The sequence below is a fragment of the Leishmania panamensis genome, assembly GCF_000755165.1.
Source record: "Leishmania panamensis strain MHOM/PA/94/PSC-1 chromosome 32 sequence".
In the NCBI taxonomy this organism is placed as follows: Eukaryota; Euglenozoa; class Kinetoplastea; order Trypanosomatida; family Trypanosomatidae; genus Leishmania; species Leishmania panamensis.
In genome coordinates this window covers 1,504,482-1,527,382 of record NC_025879.1, presented here as the reverse complement: position 1 = coordinate 1,527,382, position 22,901 = coordinate 1,504,482, and the positions used below count along the sequence as shown (strand labels likewise).

At 55.0% G+C, this 22,901-nt stretch overlaps 6 protein-coding genes across 6 annotated transcripts, besides 4 other annotated features; all 6 read right to left on the bottom strand.

The window, feature by feature from the left end:
- Positions 1 to 77: 77 nt before the first annotated feature.
- Positions 78 to 170: a repeat region.
- Positions 171 to 2,670: 2,500 nt separating this feature from the next.
- Positions 2,671 to 3,205: a repeat region.
- A 132-nt stretch (positions 3,206 to 3,337) lies between these two features.
- On the bottom strand, positions 3,338 to 5,074 carry LPG1G (GIPL galf transferase, putative; the record flags this gene model as incomplete). Its single annotated transcript, XM_010703791.1, has 1 exon — positions 3,338 to 5,074. One exon carries the CDS (start codon positions 5,072 to 5,074, stop codon positions 3,338 to 3,340), a length of 1,737 nt encoding a protein of 578 aa, XP_010702093.1.
- Positions 5,075 to 6,899: 1,825 nt separating this feature from the next.
- Positions 6,900 to 7,263: a repeat region.
- A 2,432-nt stretch (positions 7,264 to 9,695) lies between these two features.
- LPMP_324110 (hypothetical protein) lies at positions 9,696 to 10,292 on the bottom strand (the record flags this gene model as incomplete). Its single annotated transcript, XM_010703790.1, has 1 exon — positions 9,696 to 10,292. The coding sequence occupies one exon, from the start codon at positions 10,290 to 10,292 to the stop codon at positions 9,696 to 9,698; it is 597 nt and encodes a 198-aa protein (XP_010702092.1).
- Positions 10,293 to 11,578: 1,286 nt separating this feature from the next.
- CARP1 (cAMP response protein, putative) lies at positions 11,579 to 13,678 on the bottom strand (the record flags this gene model as incomplete). Its single annotated transcript, XM_010703789.1, has 1 exon — positions 11,579 to 13,678. One exon carries the CDS (start codon positions 13,676 to 13,678, stop codon positions 11,579 to 11,581), a length of 2,100 nt encoding a protein of 699 aa, XP_010702091.1.
- A 648-nt stretch (positions 13,679 to 14,326) lies between these two features.
- Positions 14,327 to 14,880: a repeat region.
- A 108-nt stretch (positions 14,881 to 14,988) lies between these two features.
- LPMP_324090 (hypothetical protein) lies at positions 14,989 to 15,546 on the bottom strand (the record flags this gene model as incomplete). The annotated part of the gene is made up of 1 exon (XM_010703788.1): positions 14,989 to 15,546. The coding sequence occupies one exon, from the start codon at positions 15,544 to 15,546 to the stop codon at positions 14,989 to 14,991; it is 558 nt and encodes a 185-aa protein (XP_010702090.1).
- Positions 15,547 to 16,384: 838 nt separating this feature from the next.
- Positions 16,385 to 19,369, bottom strand: LPMP_324080 (hypothetical protein; the record flags this gene model as incomplete). Its single annotated transcript, XM_010703787.1, has 1 exon — positions 16,385 to 19,369. One exon carries the CDS (start codon positions 19,367 to 19,369, stop codon positions 16,385 to 16,387), a length of 2,985 nt encoding a protein of 994 aa, XP_010702089.1.
- Positions 19,370 to 20,251: 882 nt separating this feature from the next.
- Positions 20,252 to 21,922, bottom strand: LPMP_324070 (hypothetical protein; the record flags this gene model as incomplete). The annotated part of the gene is made up of 1 exon (XM_010703786.1): positions 20,252 to 21,922. One exon carries the CDS (start codon positions 21,920 to 21,922, stop codon positions 20,252 to 20,254), a length of 1,671 nt encoding a protein of 556 aa, XP_010702088.1.
- Between the last annotated feature and the right edge of the window lie 979 nt (positions 21,923 to 22,901).

The window sequence follows — 22,901 nt, the reverse complement described above, 5'->3', positions numbered from 1 at the left end:
AACCCTAACCCTAACCCTAACCCTAACCCTAACCCTAACCCTAACCCTAACCCTAACCCTAACCCTAACCCTAACCCGTGTACCCTGGCACTCGCCCTCGGGAGGATTTCACCGGTACAGTGGGAGAGGGTGTCGCAAGGATAGGAAGGAGTGGTAGAAAATGCCCGCACCCTAACCCTAACCAATGTACGCGTACCCTAATGCTTGTGCCGTTGAGCGCCCGCTAAGGGTGTCGCGGGAGTAGGAGTGAAGAGAACGCGAAGGCTTACCCTGTGGGGTGGAGCTTGTGTGTTGCGTTATGCGCTCGATCGCTGTGGCAGTTGTGGCAGCGTGCGCTGGTGTCTTGTGGTGGATGTAACTGTATCGGAGTGGTGCGCTGGTATGGCGGTGGAAACGTGTGGTGCTCAGCGGTGTCATGTTCAAGGCGTGTTATCGGGTTAGCGAGCAAAGAAAGACAGCTCTGTTCATAAGCATACGTGCTGGCAGCTGGAGAGAGCGGGACGAGAGTCAAGAGAGGCGAATCAACGAAAAGGGAGGGAGAACCTGTCGCCTGGTGCAAAAGCGGCGAGTACGAATGGTGGTGTGCTTCGGGTGGAGCGAGGCCTCCGTGGTCACCGACAGACTCGCGTTGCACAGGAAGTGTGGAAGGCGGTCGCCCTTCCGAACCTCAGGGAAGCGGATCACGGTGTCCGCGTTGCACTGGCTCACCGCACAAGCAAGCACCCTGCCGGTGCTGATCTTGGTGCGCAGGTCATGGCAGCGGCCCCGCGTCATCGTGATGCCCTCACCCGGCTTCAGCTCGTGCACGCGATCGGCACGAAACAGGCCCTCCACGCCGTCGCAATGCACCCGTAGCTCCGCCTTGGCCCGGATCCTCTCGCGCCCCCTGACAGGGTGCTCACCAGCTTCATGGTCAGCACGCCGCCGTGGTCGATAGGGACCTCCGTTGTCGTTCCAGGAAAGTGGTAAGGACAGCACTGGCTCTCCTCCACAGTGAGCAACAGCTCTGCAGACAGCGTCGGATACCTGTCCGTCTTGAGCTGGCTGTCTTTGGGGAGAGTGACGAGAGGTGGGGCTGCATCCGCAGAGCTTGCGGCGTTCAAAGCCGGCGATGCCCCCGAACCGGCATGTTGTTGTGGATCTCGTCACACTCGCACGCTTTCAGCAGCCGGCCACCTCTCCGGTGGCCCAGCGGGCAAAGGGTGGGGCAGACTGGAGTGGCTCACTCGGCAGCGAACGCCTCGGCCTCCCGTAGGACCTCGTGGGTCTCGGTGCACTTCATGGGGTGCTAAGGGAGTCATGAGAGAATAAGGTGACGGTGGCGGGTACGTTGGTGGAAAGTGGTGCAGGTGAGAGTGTCATCTCGGAGAGTCCGTGGCATGCCTCCCGCGAGACACGGAGACCAGACTGAAAGCCAAGAGGAGAGAAAGAGATGGAGAGCGGACCGAGCAAAAAGGAAAGCAGGTGCGGTGGAGAGCGTGGCGCACATGCTACGGCGGTAGCGTCAGAGCCGCATTCGCCTTCTACCTCCGTGCGTGGCTGGCTGAGAGAGGGAGGGTGTCTCAAACGCCGCTGTGAACATGATGGATGGGTGGGTCTACGTGTGCGTGCACAACCAAGCAGTGAAATACTGCAAGCAAGCGCATTGCCCAAGATGGCAAAGTTAGCACACGAATGCTTTTCTGGTTACAGGCATAAAAGGCACCGCTTGTCTGGCTATGTATTTCTTTTCTCTCTGCAGCAGACTAAATGAATCGCTTGGTGGTATGTGCACATCCTCCTCTCTTCTTTGGGGAGGGGCGTGGTGAAAGTTCCTTTACGGGTATCATCACTGCAGATACCTCTTATGCGTTAACGGAAAGAAAAGTAAAACCGGAAAACGAAAGGAAAGCAACGGAACCGCGGTGCAGAGCACAAGCCATCAGAGCTGCCACCACACATACCCACACAACACCGCCATTGTCTACATCAGTTGGGAGCCCTGCTTCCCTCTCCTCATTTTTCATCAAATCCTCATTGCGGTCATCCGGCAACGGTACAATTGTCATCAAACAGCCGCTGAGGTGCATAAACACCGCAGCAAGTCGCTCACGCACACCACCCACGCACATATGTGGGCGCCGTGGGATACAGGACATACTCTACTGTGGATAACGACAGGAAGAGCGAGAAGACGGGAAAGAGAGATGGCTGAGTTAGACGCACGTGCCTACCATGTTGGCCACTACGCCCTTCCAAATGTAACAAAAAAAATACAACACAAAAATGTCAGCAGCCGCATCTGCACACATGCAACTTCTCTCTCTTGTCCACAGTGAGGCCTGGGCTGAGGCGAGAAAGAATAGCCATCAGGAAGCACCCGCAGTTGCTGCCCCTTGCTGCTGCAGATCGCTATGGGGCTCTCTCATTCGCTGCGAAGCTTGTCGCCCTCACACAGGTGGTGATTTCGCCTTCTCTCGTAGAGAGGAGAGAAGTGTTCGGAGGCGTAAACAGCTGGAAGAAAGGCTGGCGAAGGGACGAGTGGAAGAGGGAGAGAGAGACACGCGCCATCGCTTTCCTCCTCCTTACAGCCACCAAATAACGACATTAATCCAAAGGTGGTGAAGTCAAAGACAGAGGCCGCCCTGGAGAGGCTGATGAAGGGGAGGGCGAAGTGAAGTGCTCTGTTTCCAACGTGCCCAATCTGCTATGCGGGATGTAGTCCACACTCTTCCCGTGTCCGCCACAGGGCCCATGGCATGGGGCGAAGCAGCCATCGAGACACGCGCTACAGCAATACGCCGACCCAGACATCTGAGCACCTCTGTCCTAAACTCTACCCCTCCTCGCCCCGCAGGTCGCCTCACAGTCGCGCTCGTCATGTGTATCGCCACCCTCTGCCTCTTCTTCGGGGTGGCGCGGGCACCCCACACCAGCAGGCAGCGAAGGACCGGGTGTGGCATATTGTTCGATTCACGGTGACACCTTGCCCATCATGGGGATGGCGCAGCGGTGTTCACGGTCGGAGGCTTCGCCGACGCAACGCCATCCAGGACAAAATTGCCCACATCAGTGGCGATGAGTCGCTCTCACCTAGGCGCGTCGTACGTGCTGGGCCCTGTCACCAGCAGAGGTGGCTTCCCCCTCTTAGCACGGGTAGGGGAAGGAGGCGACGTGCCTTCTCCACACGGATTGAGTACTGGACCCTGATACACCGCTGAGGTGTACGACGTTGTTCGCGTATGAGGGCACATGAAACGTAGGAGATCAGATGAAGAACCTACACGATGGATCAGCAGTACACAACTCCAGCTGGCGTGTTCTACTGTATACTTGTTTTGGTGCTCACCTTCAGCGGTCATCTGTACTCAATCTTGCTTTTATTGACCATCATCTTGTAGGCCTCCAGCTGGTGTACGCCAAGGATGCCACTCTCCTCCAGCGTCCGCGGCATGTACGCGCAGTTTTTCGGCCTTTGCCATGACTGCGTCTCGTAGCTGTAGGTGTGCCGAAACATGCACTGGCGCGCTCTCTCGTCGAGCACCCATGTGTCCGCAGGGTAGCGCGATATGTTGAAGTACGTGTACTTGTACTCACCCTCCTGAACAGACTCATGCCATACACCAGTCAGGTCACGTGGGCCAAATTTGAGCTTATCGTACTGGCGCTTGGAGCGTGCAATATACTGCAAGAACGCGACGCGGCTGTTGTTGGCCTCAGTGTCGTACTTCTTCAAGTACTGATCTTGGAAGGGACTGCCACGAAGATTCGCAGCATTGTAATGGTGCCAGCGGATCACTGGGTCGTTGAGCTGCGCATAAAGAGTTTTGAACCCATATGCGAAGTGCCGCCACCGCCAGTCGATGTCGTCCATGTATGCGGGGAAGTAGTTCTCGTCAAAGTATCCAACGGCCGAAAGCGCTAGCCGTGTTACCGCAATTGTCCCCAGCGCAAATGGCACAGGAGTCACAGTTGCCACGTAATTCCCAAAGAACCGCCCTTTCAGCTCAGCTTCAGTCACAATTCCGCTCCTGCGGTTCTCATCCCCAACCATGTACCGAATGCGGTCCGGCATCAGCGGCGCAGTCCGGACGTTCAGCGGTACGCCGGGGTACCCGCTCCGCAGCACCTTCAGCGGACGCCCGCGCGGCACCCACCGCTCGTAGTACGAGTAGTTGCCCTCACGCACCAGCCGCTCCTCTAACTCCACCTCCGCGCGCAGTGTAGCGAGCATGGCAGCGTCACCGCGCGTGTTGTCCTGCACAACTTGTACCATTGCCGCAAGCAAACCACGCTCAAAGATCACGTCAACGCCACACGCAAATACCCACGGCACTTCCTCTTCCGTCCGCTCCTTCAGCGCCCACTCGAATCCTTGGTTCATGCTCCCAGAGTACCCGCGGTTGTACCTGTTCCGCACAATGAGTAGTCGCCCGCTTTCACCGAAGAGGCGCTGCAGCCTGTCAATGACCGCAGTCGTCTCCGAGTTGCGCTCGTTCTGAATCACGTAATGGTACCGCACGGGGACGTCTATGGAGCACACAAAGAACGGGAAGAACTCCACATCGCCTGTCAGTGGGGTGATCAGCAGCGGGATCGCGTCCTCCATAGCCTCCACCGCGTACAATGGCCGCCCGTGGTCGTCCAACTGCAGGTTCCGTCGAATGCACACCGTCCAGTCTGTCGGTAAGCGCATCTTTTTCCACGGATTCATCTCCGGTGAATCGTTGTGCATTGCTGGCTTTATTGTCTCGCCCTCACGAGGCAGACCGTCCTCTCCAGCGCCATGAGTGCTCGTAGGCTCAGGCCATAGAGTGGAGAGCTCAGCTGTGTTGTAGGATATTGGTGTGGTATGCAACAATGACGAGTTGCTGCCAGAATTTGTCATTTGAGTTACGTTAGTGCTCATTTTGTCACTAGGTAGCTCAGCATTCGGAGTTGCTAGCAGCGTGGTCATAGGTTCACTGAAGACGAAAAGAAGTACCGCGCCTAGAGCCATAAATAAGAAAAGACTAGTCAGGAAAAGACTCCGTGTTCTGTAAGTGACAAAGGGGCGGCGGCTCCACATCGCCTGCGCGGCAGCATTTTTCGCCATCCTGTATGATAATCTTCTCAGTGACGAGTGCGTCGAGAGTCAGCCTAGCAGGGTCTGTCGAGCTAAAGTAATGGGTGTCGGCATGTGCAAGTATGTCTCACCGAGTTGCGGTATGGTGGCTAGTTAGGAGCCACATCAAAGGCTCACGAGGCGCACAAACTGCTACCATAGAGGATGTAGTGATAGTTGTGTACGCTCACCTACAGCGAGCAAGAATACTGATGTGATCGATAGAGCAACGCGTTCGTTGGTAAGGGGACAAAGCGGGGATAAGGATAAAAAGTACAGGTAGAACACGCGTCTGCTTGTTACTGTATCGCTTCACTTCGTGAGGCGATACGCAGGGAGGAGCTGAAAGGCAATGCAGAAGTCTCGGTACTATGCAGCGAGGGATGCATTTGATGAGTGCCGTGCGGACTGAGAGTCACTTGACTCACTCAAAGTGACAGGGTCACTGTACGGGGATAGACGGGTCCTATTGTACTAGACATGACAAGCAGAAGCAGCAGCGTACAAGGCCCGTGCCGCATTGCCTTTGAAAGCCAATGCCTCTCACAGTCCTCATTCACTCTACAGACACTTTGAAAACAAACAGAAAAGCCCATACGAAACATACGGCACCAGGATGCCGCCATTTACGTAGGTGTCAGGAACTGAAGAAGATCTCCTAGCAGAAGCATGAGGCAAATGGTATTCGGATGCCTCCACTGAAAAGCGATACAACTCCATAGCGTTTCGCTGTGCGGCTCATCACCGAGGGAGCGGCAGGCGGCACTCTTTTGTCGCGACGGATGAAGTGACATGCCTTCCACACCATCAAGCAGTGAAGTGCAAGAAAAAAACTAGCCTTCTTCATAAAATAGTCACGTGCACCAGGGCCATAAGACGCATGCGAGCTCGCACTTGCTAGACCATTCCTGGCCAACGTTGTGCTTCGACACCATTTTGTGACAGTCAGGCAGTGGCCAGACCTCTTCATCATTCTGCAGCCGCCTAGCAATGCCTCGGGAGCTGCGCACAGAGCTTAGCAAGGTGGAGCTGGAAAGATGACCACCAATGGCATGGAGGTGGAAGAGCATCATTCACAAACTAGTGATGTCCGCGAAAGTTGTGGACGATGAACATTCACTTCGGACTCGGTGGTCTACGGAACACTGTAAAGTCGATGTTTGTCGATGCCCTGCAAAGACACGCAGTGGGTGCTGTGTGTTAAGGTGGGGCAAAACTTCGACTGTAGCCCGTCGATAGAGTCGCGCAGCTGTATCGTATCTCTTCCGATGGGGGAACTTGACGCATTTCCAGACGTCTTGGTGCAGGGAAGGTAGCGTGAGAAACTATACACTGCCTTTTTTGGTATTCGCTGGTGATAAAACAGCTTCAACAAAGGCTCGCAGAGACTCAGCATACTCGGATAAGAAACCGTATTGCTCACCTTCACGGCAGTCGCTTGAGCCTGGCATCAGGGTAACAACGAATGGTCCATGAACTCAGCCCAGTATAGGACATCCGCAGAGCTTTGGACCTCGCCGTACCTCCGTCAGTCACTGCATAGCGCACCCACGCTCAGCCCACTGTGCACAACGTAAGCACGGCGGACAAGCGCATCGCTGACGCGCGAAACCCATCTGGAAGAGTAGCCCTGCTGGTTGAAAGAGTTGCCTAGCAGCAACTCGGACTGCATTGTGAATGCCGGAGGACGGGTGAGTAATAGTGAAGACTCGAAAAGATGTGCTCAGTCTTCTGGCGTTTGGGGGCGTGTAGATGACGTGCTTTTCCTGTGATGCTTCGCCGCCGTAGTGCACGGTATCAAAGACCACGTTCCGTGGAGGAGGCGAAGAGTTGGACAGTAGCCTTTCCCAGGGGCGGGTTGTGAAGAATCTTGGGGTCGGGGGGCAGGCTAGACTGGCGCTGTATCGCAGACACTTGCAATCCTACCCATATTCGCACCAACCCACTGCGAGCCGAGCCGACGACTCGACCCCTATGCGCGGTGACCTACTAGCTTCTGCTCTTGCTGCGGTGCGGCGCTGTTAAGTGTGATCCTGGGCCTGCCCTGCACTACGCAGTGGAAATCTAGCGCGGTGGAGCAATGCCAAAGAGTGTTTGTCGGCGGGGTTCCTTCAGGTAGCTGTAGTGCTACGGTGATAGGGGAATGGTGGTTGTATGCGCCTCTTGGTGGACTTGCTCGTAGTAAAAAGAGGTCTTGATGCCCAAATGCAGTATGGGCTTTTCCGGACGGCAACAGGGTCCTTCTCTAGTGGCAGGTTACGTCACACACACACACGGACCAACATAGCGATGGGAGAAGGTAACAGTACGTCTAGGCAGGTCCCACGGTCAAGTGGGCAGCGGCCCAGATAAGTATCACGCATTCTCCACTGCAAGGAAGTGCGGTCGGTGAAGCAGCTTCTCCTGTCGTGGCTGATGTTTTTTCTTTGTGTATGGTTATACGTGAGCAGCAGTAAGAACAGGGTGAACAGTGCATAGAGATCATTGCCTTCAGAAGCCTAGCGACAGAGGAGTGAAGAGTCGCTGCTGAGGGGAGTACGAGCACATTATGTAACACAAATACACCTCGACACGAGCGTTTGCAAGACAAGGTCGTATATACCACCTCTGTCAACAGCTATGCCAGCCGCATATTTTTCTTGTTCAGTTTTTTCTTGATGAGCTATATCAGAAGCGACTACGTCACTTCTGGAGCGCAAGCCTATCACGTCCACTGTCTACCATCATATTGGCCATCCTAAATCGGCAACGATTGGTGGAGTCTTAGCAGAGGTGAAGGCGCAAGCGAAGCTGTTAAACGTTTTTACTGGATAGAGTCACGTCTAGAGCGGTGAAACCCTCTAACATGGCCACCAACTGTACCTGTAAATTTTGAGGTGCAGACCTTGGCGGATGGCAGCATGCAGCGCTGCCCACTGCCCGTCGGCACTCCTCACCGATCGCACGCCGCCTCAGCTACTCACCAAACATTCTGATGACCGAGTAACCAAGACCTGACATTCCACTCTGTGGACACACTGTGGTCACCGATGGCTATCTGCAGGTCAATCGAAACTGCCTAGTGCATTGTTTGTAACGTTCCCGGACAGAATGTATTTGATCTCCCGCATTGTGCATTTGTCTGAAGATCTCCGGCACGACTGACCAGGCAGCTGGAGTTCGTGAATGAAGGCTATGTACGCTCGGCTTCGGCAGAAAGGCAGCGGTGGCGTCATATAGAGTACGAGCAGAGAACCTTCAATATTTTAGGTGAGTCCTCTATGAGCTCGGGGGCCCAGTTCGTCAGCGGTGTCACCATGTACCTACAGTAGTCACACCCTTTTTCCTTGCGTACGCCGTTCCCTTGCGAAGCGGCCCCAAGACAGGTCAGCCCCTAATGTTTTTTGTTGTTGTTTGGCGACTGCCTGCACGGTAATCCCGCCTGTATGCTCCATTGTGGTGCTGGGGAAAGGCCATACTACCCCTACAGGCTCACAAATATACAGACGACGCTGCGCGGGTGGTTTAGGAGATGCCCATCATTTACACCGGTGCACTCCAAGGTAAAGTCTTACCAACAGTTCTTGGTTCTCTCATGAATCACTTTTTTCTTTATCATCTACAGGTTGTTGTACAGAGACGTGATACACGCCATAGCAGCTTTTGTTGCCTGTACCTGAGGGAAGGTCTTGCGTTAGTGGATCGCCAAACCTGTTTCAGAGCGGCAGTTGTGGCCTCCGGAGCTTTCCACTTCAATCTCCTCCTCGAGGACTTTTTCGAGGCCTGTCTGATCTGCTAGGTTCGCATCTTCGTAGCCAAGTGAAACGGCCCCGCTGTGGCTGTGAAAGCACGGGCATTCCACAGTCTCCTGAATCTGCGCGTCATTGACAGGGGTGCGTGCGTCCGCGTGGCACAGCGGTCATTGGTGAATCAGCACTGATGTAATGCAGGTCGTGCACACTTCGTAGGGGCAATTTGTCGTTCTCTCCTCTCCCAGTATCGGACAGGTACGAAGATAAAGCAACTGTCACTTACATTGGCTCCCCCCACACTCATAATCAAGCAGCATAGCACGATGCGCAGATGCTGATACGAAAAGTACTCCTTTTCCTCTCGTTCGCACGATTATGGTGGGAAACGAGTGAGCGCTACCATACAGGAGTAGAGGTCAGTTAGTCCACACGTGATTACCGCAACAACCAAAGAAGAATAGAACAGAAAAGAGGCGGGCTATGTACCCTTATAGAACATCCTCCTTGATTGTCTCCCCCATTTTGGACGCGAGAGGGATCCATCCAGAGAAGAAAGCAGGGGCGAAGAGTGAGAAGCTATGGACTTGTGTGTCCGATGCCTCACGAAGAGCGGCGACGCCTGGTCACACACGTCCGTGTGTGCACGCAGCAAGGCCGTTGGAGTGTCTCACCCGCGCACCAAGGAAAGCACACCTTTCAGCAAGCGAAAGCGCGCCACATCCGTGTTTTGGTGAGCCGAAGTGCGAAGTGAAAAAAAAAAAATGAGATCAGTATTGAGGGAGTGCGTGTTGTTATCGTGCACGGCACCACATGCGAGAAATCTGGCAGTGTCATTACACGGCCTTACATACTCCGCTATCACTTCGTTTTCCGTGCCCAGTTCATCGTGGCGCACTTTGAATCCACTGTGGCACCACCACATGTGAACCGCCATGCGCCACGGCATCGTCATCGAGCTGCAACTTTGACCACTCGATCTCTTCCTTCGACTCGTCGGAGCTCATGCTTTCGTTATCGCAGCCGCGGTGCCGCTTTTGGCGCTTCCACTCAGTCTCCTTCTCGTCATCGGAAAAGTCGGGACGGACGTGCTCGGGGAGCTCCTCATCGTTGATGTAGCTGGCATCTGTGCCTTTGGCGACGTCGCACTGCTCAAAGGGGTCGTACATGATTTCTTGGTGGAGAAGGTCGTAGTGCAGCACAACTCCTTCCGCGAGGCGATGAGCCCCTATCAGCTCACTAAAGTCTTCACGCGTCGACTTTACCACGTAGAAGGCTTGCTTGACCGGCCCGAAGACGGAGGAAACATAGCCGACAAGCGTGCCGTCTGTGAGGCACAGCCGCGTTCCGACGTCCATCGTGAGTGTCTCAGGAATGGCTTCTGCGACACACGAGCGGCTCACCGCAGAGGTGGTGCTGACCAACGCAACTGGGGCCTCAGAAATCTGACTGAGAGGGAGCACAAGGGCTGCACAAGCCATCGTGTTGTCGTCTAGTGGTACGTCATCGCCATCGGGGACAAGCCAGCCGCGCCGTGCTCTGAATTCGCCATCATTTGAGGCAGAGGAGGCGACAGACCGCGCAGAGGCCGCTCGCACAAGGGGTTCTGAGTCCACGGAACTGATGGAAACAGCGCGGCGCGTCGGCTTGTCGTCAGCATAGATGGCACCGACAGCTGCACGTGACGTGACACAGTCCATCTAATACGAAAAAAAAAAAGAAACAATGAAGAGACGGCAACGTTGAGTGCCTTAGCGAGGCAAGGCGGCTTTTTGTGTGTCAGACATAGAGAGAGAGAGGAAGAGGGTGTTTGCTCGTTGGGAAGGGCTTGCCTTATGCACCCAGAGGTTAGGAGTGAGACATTCCGTGGAGAGAGGTGAGTCGCACTGCGAAACGGACAGAGTCATCACGCGTGCGTCGGGCGTGCGCGCACAATGAAGCATCCGTGGCCAAATCACAGCGTCCACCTCCGTTACACTAGCTGTTCGTACCCCAATGGATGTGGATGATCGGTAAGGTGGGAAGAGTCGGGTACTGAGCGATGAACATCATCACCAAGGAGAACCATGTGGCCCACATCGGCGTTCACCATGATCTAAGAGGTACTACTACCTATCTCCATTCACGGTGAATCCTTGAGCGCTACACGGATTACTGGTGCTCGTTAGGGTGCATTGTTGTGGGTAGAATTGAGAGCGCAGCTCTTAAACTGCAGAGGCCACACAAAGGAGCAGTGAAAACAGATCAACCAAAAATGAGCTGCCGAAATGAAGAAAGGCAGCAAAGGAAGAGAACAACACATCGATTTCTAAGTAATCCAGTAAGCACAAGCGTCTACCCATAGTTGTGCACAGCGTGCACGACCACCTCAATCGACAATGACAACTTACACATACTGCGGTGACCAGACCGTGGAGAGCAAGTGCAGCACCAAGAAAGAGAAGCAAAAGAGGAATGGCATCCTCTTGCATCCGAGTAGAAGCTTCGTCTGCCGTGCATGACATCGAGAGAAGGAGCGAAGGGGAGCGAGGGGAAAAGAATCGAATAGGAACGAAAAAAAAGCGGCGACTAAATGAATGGAGAGTGTAGGAGCGTTTAGTGGCACGCACCAGCACTACACATAACGGCAGTGATCCAATAAGGGTAAAGGAGAAACCAAAAGACAGAAGAACAAGAGCAGATGTAACGAGCGCAAAGGGCCATCACGCTCTCGCTCACTTGCAGACTGAAGTCCGGTACGGGTCCCAGATGGCAACTATGTACATTCTCACTTACGCGTTTCACGCTCGGCGTTTCGCAGTTCTCTGTAAAGCCGTACGAAACTCAAGGCTTCGTCGTTGTACAGCAAGCCCGCATTCTCCAGTTTGTAAGCGCGACTTACACACTCCCTGCTGCTGACAGTGTCGTGTATCATACCACGGAGGGCAACAGGAACCTTTGTGTCCAGCTGTGCCCGCTCGATGACGAAGGCCTCTGTCAACCCAACACTCGTCACAGTGCACACATATTGAGAGAGCGACGAGGCAAACTCGTATGCCCCAATGACGCGACTCAGACCGCGGAATGGGGCGCTGGCACTTCGAAGAGTTGCATTGCTGACGGCGTTAGGTGCCACATGCACCCTGACAGTTGTATGCTCTGCGTTCCTCGACATGGTAATGTCGAGCACACCGCTCATGACCACTGTCACGGCATTCAAAGTTTTCCCCATGAGCGCGAGGCGCTCACCGTTGAGGAAGACGGTCGGGGTGCTCGCCTCAAAAAGGTTGGCGAGTGTGGAGCCAGGGCAGCAGAAGGACATGTACGGGTCTTTCCGGAAGAATTGCAGCGCCACCTTGTCCTTGTGCATCTCTGATGCCCGGTCCCTCTTGGCCGCACTACGGCAGTGCAGAAGTGCTGCTGGCTCGCTCATGCCTATCTCGATGAGCGGCTCCCGACTCAGACGCCATATGTCACAGTAGTCGACGCTCACAATGGAGCTGCGCTTCGGCTCGTTGACGCCGCAGGAGCACTCGAAAACACCAATACAGCTTCCCTTCAAGACCTTTCGCTGAGTGCCGTCGTGATCGCGCAGGACTGCCACTCCATCTTGCACAAAGTAGGTTGAGGAGTTCATCTCGCCCTCGCGAAAGAGGTAGTCCCCGTCGTGCAAGACAATCGGTTCGACGCTGTCGATCAACCGCAAAAGGCTGTTGTCGCTAAATTGTGCAAAGTACGGGAAGTTGCGCAGGAAAGCCACGTGCAGCGGAAAAAAGCGTTGGAGGTTCTGGCGACGACGCACATCTGTGGCCTCCCGTTGCTTGCTGGCTACCGCCGGACTTAGGTACTTCACCACGTCCTCGTAGTCCTCCGGCGAGACAGCCCAGTAACCGATGTCCGTCTCGCAGATGATGGATGCGGAACGCGGCTCTTTGCACACTAGCGCGAACTCGCCTGCGTAGCACGGTGCCTGGATCTGTAGGACGCCGATCGAATTGTCCTTTGTACGGCGCTTGTCGGGCCCCTTTTTGCGAAGCACAATTGATACGGCCCCCAGGGTGACCATGTACATAACACGACCCACATCACCCTCATGCATCAGATAGCTTCCCTTACGCAGGTAGCACGGTTTCACCTTCTCCACTAACTTCTCCAGCAGCACCGAGGGCCAGCCCTCAAAGAACGTGCCGCTCATGCTCTGAATGATATGTGGGTAGGGGAATGGGATATCGCTAAGGTGGCTGCGCGTCAGCTGTTCTGTCTCCCTGCACCTCGCACGCAGCCCGAGAAAACGCCGAACCATTGGTGCCATTAAGAAGCTAAGAGTGTTCATCGCCTCCTGTACCCGCCGTTCCTGCATGAGGGCTGCCAGGAAGACATGACAGACGACGATGGTAGACCACCTTATCGCCCGATCCAGGGATTCCTCACGTCGCTTGATCTCCACTAAATGTTGATGCTTGTAGAAGATACACTTTCGCCGCTCCTCTATCTGCAGAAAGGCCGTCTCTCTCGCCACTATCGACGCCTGCTTCGCCTCCTCCGCCCTATCGAGCACCTGGCGAATGCACTGGCGACCGTTTCGTCTTTTCGTACTTGACAAACGTCGCTGAAAGGCCTCTGTGTCGAGAGGGGCATTTTTCTCAAGTCGTGCGAGGATCATCTGCTTTTCCCAGCTCATTAACGTGCGAGAGTTGCCACTTCTGCCCCTCGGCAGAAGATTCAGTGACGCATAGCGATGTGTAGTGATGGAACGCGGCATCGGGGGAACACGGAATGGAACAAGAAAGCCGACGGAGTCATCCCTCTCCTCCTGGGTATCCTGCCCTCGCTCATCATAGAAGACGAGGCTGGTCAAGAATACCGAAGTGTTCTTGCGCGGCTCCATTACTTGCGGCAAAGCGAAACGCAGTTACCGAATAGTAAGCCGTAATAAGAGAAAAGCGTAAGTGAACACAAAAAACACAACAGACATACCAGGGGTGGGGGTTGTGTAGAGCGTGAACGGGTGAAGCGCACAGTCCGCAAAAGAGGCCGGCCCAAGGGTGTGGTGCAGTACATTCGAGTTGCCTGCTAAACATCAAGAGGAGGGGAAAGAAAGACAGAGATATTAACGGGACGAGGATCACCAGTGGTGCTAGGGAGAAACGTGAAAGGTGTGTTGAACCGCTATCCATACACACATAGGCAAACAATCACCACAGAGAAGTCCTTCATGTCGGAGGAGCTCCCAAAGCGCACGCATGTTCCCACCACACAAGTGTATGTGCGTTTATATGTCTTGAAAAGGGCACACAACAAACGAAGTGTGGTCTTCCTCACTGTTTTGGGGGTGCAAGGCGCACATGAAGTGCCCTTTTATTGCTCGCACTGCTGTACTCCTATTGCTTTTCCTGAAGTGCAGGCAGCCTACACAAAAGCGCCACAAATGCCTCGAAAATTACACAAAGAGAGAGAGAGAGCGACGTGCAAACCTCAAGAGCACACCACAGCAAAGCACTGAAAGAAAGCCTTCCCTTTTGCCTTTCATGGTTTGCATGCTACATCATAGAACACAATCTCATCTGAACTCTTCCCGTGCCCGCCACAGGGCCCATGACATGGGGCGAAGCAGCCATCGAGACACGCGCTACAGCAATACGCCGACCCAGACATCTGAGCACCTCTGTCCTAAACTCTACCCCTCCTCGCCCCGCAGGTCGCCTCACAGTCGCGCTCGTCATGTGTATCGCCACCCTCTGCCTCTTCTTCGGGGTGGCGCGGGCACCCCACACCAGCAGGCAGCGAAGGACCGGGTGTGGCATATTGTTCGATTCACGGTGACACCTTGCCCATCATGGGGATGGCGCAGCGGTGTTCACGGTCGGAGGCTTCGCCGACGCAACGCCATCCAGGACAAAATTGCCCACATCAGTGGCGATGAGTCGCTCTCACCTAGGCGCGTCGTACGTGCTGGGCCCTGTCACCAGCAGAGGTGGCTTCCCCCTCTTAGCACGGGTAGGGGAAAGAGGCGGGGGCTAATTGACTTTATCATGCCACAGAACGGGGAGAGGGGGGGGTACTGCACCCCGGCTACCTCGCAGTGAGGTGGGTGGCATCGTCAGCGTGTAACACAAAATGTAATGAAAACAAAGAAGAATGCACCCCTCCACGCACACATAACTCTCCCGCTCTTTTTCCGCGAAAACAGCGTCCTTCTTATTCGTCTGGGTCAGTGCACTTGACCTTTCGCTTTGTTTTGACGCGGAAGAGGTCCTCCTTGCGGAGCTCGTCGGGCCCTGTCCAGCGTCCGAGCTTCTTTAGTGTGGCCTGTATCTCCTCGACATCCCTTGAATCCATTCGGTCGTGGAAGCGTCGAAGGAACTCCTCGGCGCTCACGGGGTCTATGTGGTTGTGCACCGCTTTGAGTGTGTCTGCGTCGTACTTGTAGTAAATCTGATTTGTTTTCGAGTTGTGGTACACAGGCACGAGACCGGCGCGAATCGCCTCCAGCACTTGCTGGCCCTTGATGTTGAGCAGGTCGGCCTCCTCCTTGGACGCGTTGCGGTGTACCCAAAACTCGTACTTGGTCTGCTTCCATGCGCGAACAATCGTGTTCGTATCGGTGTCGAATTTGCGCAAGTATAACTTCAGCAGTCTGCGGTACAGGAGAGACGCGGCTATCGGTTGCAAGTCAAAGTTCTGAATCGGCGCGGACGGTGTGGGAGAAATCAGCTCTACCTTTGGTGCCTTTCGGAGGCACACCTGACGAAGCATCCTGAGTGATCCACGGCAATGTTGGGGAAAGGCAGTTGTACAGCAAAAAGTAGCAGCGTCAATGGTGGTTTTGCGGGAGGGTAAGGGTGGTGCGCTTCAGCGTATTCTGGAAGAGAGGGGATCCTTTGCCAAATCTGACAGACCTGCCCTGACGAAGAGGCTGTGCGAGTGGGAGTGAAAGCACAAGTACAAAACGCAGACGAAGTGCTCAGCTGAGGGAGAAGCGCAGGAAATGAGAGGGTGGCAGCTCAAGTGCCAAGATGATGAGGCGGAGAAGGTGCAGAAAAAATCCATATGCGCAGGGTATGAAGAGAGCACAAGACGCGAGACACACTTGCAGACACGCGTGGACCCTTCCAAAATGGGAGGAAGTGTCTGCGTCCGTTGGCACTGCGAATGGCGCCGAGCACTCCCCCCCCCCCCCCCCCGAGTACAGTAGATTCAGTAGGGGGTGCAAAAATACGTGGAGGATACGAAAGAAGCCGTGCCGCAGTGAGTGCGTGAGTCGAAGACAGTGGGGCTTCGAGAAGAAGAGAGGACAAGGCTGCTGGACAATACCCTGTACGCGTTCCCTCAAAAGGAGAATAGCACTCCTGGTGCTCTGCCGCCCGTCTTCCTCGGCGCTGTACCCAGTGGTAATGCCTTTTTGCTGAGGTGGGCTGTGCGTTCTTCTTGCCGTCGTTAAGGCTGACCAGTGTACAAAGGAGAACACGGAAACTAGAGCACTGGTAGGCTCTCTCTGGCCTCCACAGGGCCATCACTTGACCACCTGCTTCGTCCGCCCTTTCGATGCATGAATGCGCCGTCGTCACCCACTCCTTATGAGTTAGCGCCAGTATCACGACAACGACTCGCAACTCAGTAGTGCCAGCAGCACCCAGTCCGTGGACACATCCTGCCCGTCTTCCTCCATATCAGGGTTGTACTCGTAGACAGATGGCAATTGCCTGATGAACTCCTCCAGCTGCTCCAGCGGGGGCAGCTTTGTCGCAGACTTTCCGTCTGAAGCTGACTCCTCTGCCGTTCCCGCGCGTACAGAAGTGAGGCAGTCCAGCAGAGTGGGAAGCTGCACAGCCTCGGAGACGATGGCGAGTCGACTTGGGGGAGCTGTGGGCACCGCTGGTAGTTCCTTGTTGGCACCATCCGCCCTGTCGTAGAAGCGCGAAGAATACGGCCCTCTGCGGGTTTTGTCAAATCTTGGTCGAGCCGGTGCGCTAAAATTGCGGAGTCCCACTACCGAGGACCACAACGTTTCCTCGGGAAATGTATGTGCTGAATGAACCGGTGTAGGAAGAGAAGCTTGCTCCTCGTCGCGGTGAGCATCCTGGGTTGCGGTAGTGTCCTCCAATGATGGCGTCGTCACGGTCTCGGCACCCGGCAAAAGCAGCGAGCGTTGAGGTAAGGGGCAAGAAAACTGAATGGTGTCGTAGCGGTGCGGAGCCGCATGCGGAAGTAACAACTTCGCGGTGAGCATGATATCACTTGTGTCGTCTTGTGCTAGAAGCCTGCACGGAAGAAAAAAGCGGTGGCGCAGCTGACGCGAAGCGTAGAGGAAGTTTCGAGACTGAAGTCCATCACTCCTAGCCACATCCTCTAGCTCGCCCAGGGTCGCCTCCACCTCCTCGCCGCGCGACGGATCAGCCGTGAGGAGGTTGGCGCAGGCGTCGAGCACCAGCTCGTCAACGCCGCACTCCTCGCAGCTCCATCCCTTGTTCTTGCCAGCGAACAGCATTACCTTGAGATGCTCGCACCACTGCTGGAGAATGACGAGTGCACTCCTGGCGGCACGATTGCGGATAAGCTCCAGCAAAATCCAGTGGGAGCAGAAGAGGTTAAAGGGATGCAGAAACATCGCCGGCGTTTCGACAGCGCCGGACTTTAGCAGCTTCCGCAGGGCAGCCATTGTAAGCGAGAGAAACTCGACGTGGTGCATCACAAAGCGCGCTACTAGCCGGAGATGGTCAGGCTCCCCCTGCGTATTGCCCATGCGCATGTAGTTCACTGCCAGCACAGTGATGTGCTGCAGCTTCTTGAGCGCCTCCTTCGCCGTCAACCTCTCCTCATCGCTCCGCACGTACTGTAGCAGCCACGCGTGCAGCTGCAGCAGAGACTCCTTCACCTCCCGGAACGCCATCTCGGTTGCGCCGAGGTCAGTATGGTACACTTGCGCCACGAAAAGTCGGACACACACGTCTTGCTGAGAAAACGAAATGGCCAAGTCAATCGCTGCCGCGACGCTCTGAAAGCGCTCTTTGTCGGAGAGCAGTGGCTGCTGGTAAACGCAAAAGTCGACCAGCTCCATCCACAGCGTCACCTGGTGCGGAAAGAAGCAAGCCATCATGGTCATAAAGCTGCGGCATCGACTGTAGTGCAGAACTTCTCCGCCAGCACCAGGGAATAGCGGCCGGTGAACGCGCTGCAAGAGCGTGTACCATAGGCTCCACAAGTCCATCTCAATGCGTGACAGCACCGACTCTCTCAAGCTTAGCGAGGCCGTTGGGCCTTCGATCGTGAGGGGGCGTGCCAGATAGAGTGTATAGGGAAACTGCACGTGGGTAGAGGTCGCCGGTGCCCATTCTGTGGGGTAGAAAAAGTACATGAGTCGCGACAGGTCGTCCGCCTCCGTCTTGACGCGCGCTAGCCGCTTCTCTAGCTCAATTCTCTCGTCCGGGGCCAACCGCCCGCGGTACTCTGTGGCCACAAACATATCGTACTCATCCTTCACGGCATCGAGTCCGACAAGAGGGATGGCGAGGATACGGTTGTACATCCGCTTGCGCCACTCACGGCGGCGCATGTGATCGCGGAAGGATGCAGAGCGCCAGTTCAGGTACTGCACCCATAGCGATGTGCTCTGCGGTAACATACCAACGTCGCGGCGCAGGCAGGTACGGTACAGCAAATCAAGCGATGCGCTGTCTGGCTGCACATACTCCGCTGCGAAAGAGAAGAAAAGCGAGTACAACTCACAGGAAAACGCCAAGGGGAGATGGCGGTAAAACACGTTCAGTAATCGCAGGTAGCCCTCGTAGACGTCTTTGGTGTCCGTCTCGCTACAGCAGGCCACCAACCGAGTCTTCTTCGCGAGCGCGGCCATCTCCAGCCGAGCGTACGTGCAAACGAGGGGTCCTGCGGTTGGGAAGTGGTACAGTGCTGCGTGCCATACAGTCCGCACCGAAGATACCGGGAATGACATCATCTGGTGAAGGAGATGCAGCCATGCCATTGTGTCAAACGTATTGGCGTACACTCGCCCCGTGTTCTGCAGGATAGACGCCGTTGCGTTTGGCACTTCCAACTGCGCCTTTTCCTGCTCTGCAAAGTCGCCCTCTCCGAAGAGAATCCCGTTCTCCAGAATTGTGAGCACGTTCCAGGGACAAGCATACCCGTTTCCCACCTGATCAAGTACAGGAGCGTCGTCGATGCCAAGTCTGCAAAAGACCTTGTCCTTGGCACCGTGGATACGCTGCCGTACATTCTTGAAGACCCCATGGAGTCGCTCCATCTCCAGTTTCTCGGCCGCGTTGTTGATAAAGACTCGCCAGGTCACCGCCTCTGGCACATCATCCCCGATGGCAAGAGGTGTCTTCACTGCATCCTCCAGCTGCTTTAGGAGCTCGCACTTGACCTCTGCTCGTGAGAGGTGAAAGACTGCAAAGCAAGGGTGGCGCTTTAGGGACTGCTGTAGGACAAGAAGACTCTCCTCACCGACTTGCTTCTCTGCTGGGGCAACAATAGCTGGAGTTGGAGCCGGTGCAGGAGTCGCAACCACATACCCGGTCAGGCTGCGAAGGCGCCGCACCAGATCTTCAATCTCAGACATTCTCAGCAACTGACTTCAGCAGCTCAATCCGAAGATAAAAGCGTTGCAACACAGGCTGTGCAGCGTGTCACTAGCATGTGGATGTTGCAGAGGTACTGAAGAGTTGCACTGGCGGCGACAGATATACGACCTTTGTATGTTGTTGTTCTCAGAGTTTGTGCATGCGTGACAGTGGATGGGTCAGCAGGGGAGGCGTGGAGCAGTGCATGTACCCTCAGGAGAGGTGGAGAGCAGAAGAGCAGCAGAGGGAAAAGAATACGCACAGGACGCTCAAAAACACACATGCGTTCTCTTTCTTTTTCTCTGAGAAGGAGAGAGAGGTAAATCGACGCCCGACATCAATGGTGGGATGTGGCTCTTGGGAGAAAAGTCAGCGAGTGCCACACGACGATTTGCTGTAATACGCGCCCCATGCGAGCCGCCTGTAAGCGTGTATGCGTGCCGCCTCACTCTCTCTTCTCCGGTAGAGGGTGTATGAGGCACACATGCAATGGTAGCGGAAATCGGAAACACTGCGGGAGCGGTTCACCGCAGCGTTTTCGCTCCACCTCAGTGCACCGCATTGCGACTTTGAAAAGTCTCATTCGTTGATGTTATTGTGTGAAATGGAGAGAGAAGGACAGATGAGACCTCCAGGTAGGCGCTGTGAAGACAGTGGCGGTGTCCAAGAGGGGGGAAGGGTGGCAGCAGCAGCATCAGCTCACTGACACTCAGTTTATGCGATGTATCGGTGCAGCGAGAGAGAATCACAAACATGGATTTAAAAAGAGAAGTGAGCGGGTCATCCAGGACAGACGCCGGGGCCGCACCAGTCGTCAACGTCCACCTCACAGGTGCACTGGGGGCAGACAAGTGTACCAGAAAAGACCGTGGTGAGATACACTAAGGAAATAAGCAAGGAAACACCCGCATGCCCATCTGAACAGCACCGCGTGACATGCGCTTGTCCAAGGTGCAGAGGAGTAAGCGATCCACGCAGCATCCCTTCACTGTCTTGCAATAGCGCCGAACATGGTACTTGAGTAGCGAGAAGAGGGCCACACCCATTGGGATCGTTGTGCCTCCCAAATTGTCAGTGACCTTCGCGATCCGGAAGTAATGCTGCAGCGCCGCACACACGCTCAAGATTCGAAGGTCAGGATCTTGATGAAAGGCACCGGCAACGTTGTCAGGCATTGTCCGATACGCAAGGCGCGGAATGATGTTCAGGGAGGAACACGGATACTCCCCTGCAAGGGACAAGACATACACATGCGGTTGCTGGAGCAGGCTGACCGCCCGCGACCATAACAGTTTTCGCACATTGAGGGGGAAGTGCTCTTTCGGGCCCCAGATATACGTGTAAGCTTCGGACACAGTAGTGAAGGGCACCACAACAGTGGCGAAGCTGTACTGTTGAAGATCTGGATACAGTTGCTTCATGTATGCATAGAAGTGCTCTAGGGGTAATTGCTTCTGCACTAAGTGCAGCAAAACGTTTGTGTCAAGCACAATTAACACTGTGTTCTCCTTCAGGGCACTGTCTACAATCCCGCTGATGGCGCGAGAATACCACCGAGGCGCACACATGGCCTTACTGTATACGCACGTCAGTGCCATAAGCACACTCTGGAACTGCTGAAAGATCTCTACCGGTGAGTGCATTCGAAACTGCGGTGCTCTGGTCGCCATGCGTGTCTCCTCTGATGCTCGGGGACGCATTCGATCTACCGTTTGTTGCACGACATCGTCAAGAGAAAACGCCGCGTAGACGTCAGCTTCGTAGAGACAATCCACCAGCTGATTGTAGATCGAGAGGTTGGTGCGCGCCTCAGCTCTTGTGGCGGAAAGTAGGTGCAGCTCCTGCGCTGCATGCAGAGCGAGCTGCCACTTTCCCGTCCCCTGAAGTGTCGGTAAAAGCGCTGAGAGAAGCCCTATGTTCATCGAGCTTCCTGTGGCCAGGGCCGCCGCCGTCAGCCGCAACGCAGAGCGGTGATTCTGCAGGCGGCCGAAGCAGCGAACAAGTGGCCGCACCATGATGGGGTGCAGATCAACTTTGGGCTCCATGTACAACACACCGAGAGCCAGGCGCCACTGATTGCCCTTGCATAAGGCCGAGAGCACGACGCGGCGCTGTAGTGTGCTTTTAATCAGCGGTGGGTGACTCAGCAAGGTCTCGAGGGCAGCCTCCCAGAGTGCAGCAGTGGACGCCAACGCAAGCTTCGCTCGCGCACCCTCCAAAGTTGAGCTGTTCACATCTTCCTCAATAACGCGCCGAAGCGCGGCAACGCTTCCACAGTCCTTGTATCGCTTCAGTACCGCAAGGACGAGACTCTTCTCCGGAGTAACAGAAGTTATTGGTGTCTTGATGACACCATAGTAGAACAAGGACGTACTCCGTGCGTCTGGCATGTACGAGAGACCGTGCTTCAGCTCCACAGGCGTGGGGTGATACACTCCATGTAGATAGCCGCAGCACTTGGAGTACGCTCGGAGGACATCTACCCACGATTGCGCTCTGCTAGCCGCAAGTACAAATGGTGGAGGGGCGCTAGAAGTGAAGCGTGCAGGCATCTGAGTAGGTGCGAGCAATCGCTCCTCTATTCCATGCGCCACGTGTGCGCCAACAGATGGCGACAAGACTTGGTGGTTACACAAAGAAGAACCTCCGTGCAGCACGCATGGGAGCCGGAATGAGGGTTGAGAAAAGAAGTAGGGAAAACTGAAAAAAAAAAAAACGCAACGCCGTAGGAGAACGCAGGTAGTAAGGATAGACATGAAGGTGGTGCGCATATATAGAGGTGGGGAATGGCGTCTGGGAAAGGACGCTAGAGTGTGAGGGTAGCGGGCACAGCACTGGCTAGTAGCCTGCTAAGTAGGTTGTCAGTCGCCGCAGAGCACGTCGAGGCGCTTCCGGGCGCGCGTGAGGGTTTGTGGATGCCCCACAAAGAACACAATGAGCGCAGGAGATTGACTAGCTACAGCAATGGGGTGCGCTCTCCGTGATCGGTTAACATGGTTCACATTTTTTTTCGTTTACTAGCGGAGGCTTGGTGCTGTGGCTCACGTGGGTGCAAGTCAGTATGCATACGAGAGCGACAACGCCATCTATGAGCTCCTCCCGCTTCCTCCCTGGAGCAGTGGCGCACAAGTGCACCCGCCGCATAAAAAGAGAACGACAGAAGGGCGCAAATGATGAGAAAGGGGCCGGCAAAGAGAAGAGCAAAAGTCGCTCAACAGTGAAGAAGTGCACCGAGGAGGAGAACACGGGCGCACGTATGTGCACTATCAACCAGCCAACCAAACCCCAGCAACGAAAGGATGCAACACACAGAAAAAGTGCAACAGAGCCCCACTGACTCTGCCATGAAAGGTATACGACATCAGAAAGGGGGAAAAGCACATAAGGAGGCGATGCAAGACAGTCCAGCAAAAAAAAAAATTCACAACTCGAAAAGCAACTACAAGAAGGATAAGGTCTAGGGGCGGCGCTCAGATCGTTTGCCGTGCTGATGCGTGCACGCGTCTGCACCACAAACTACATGTATGTACA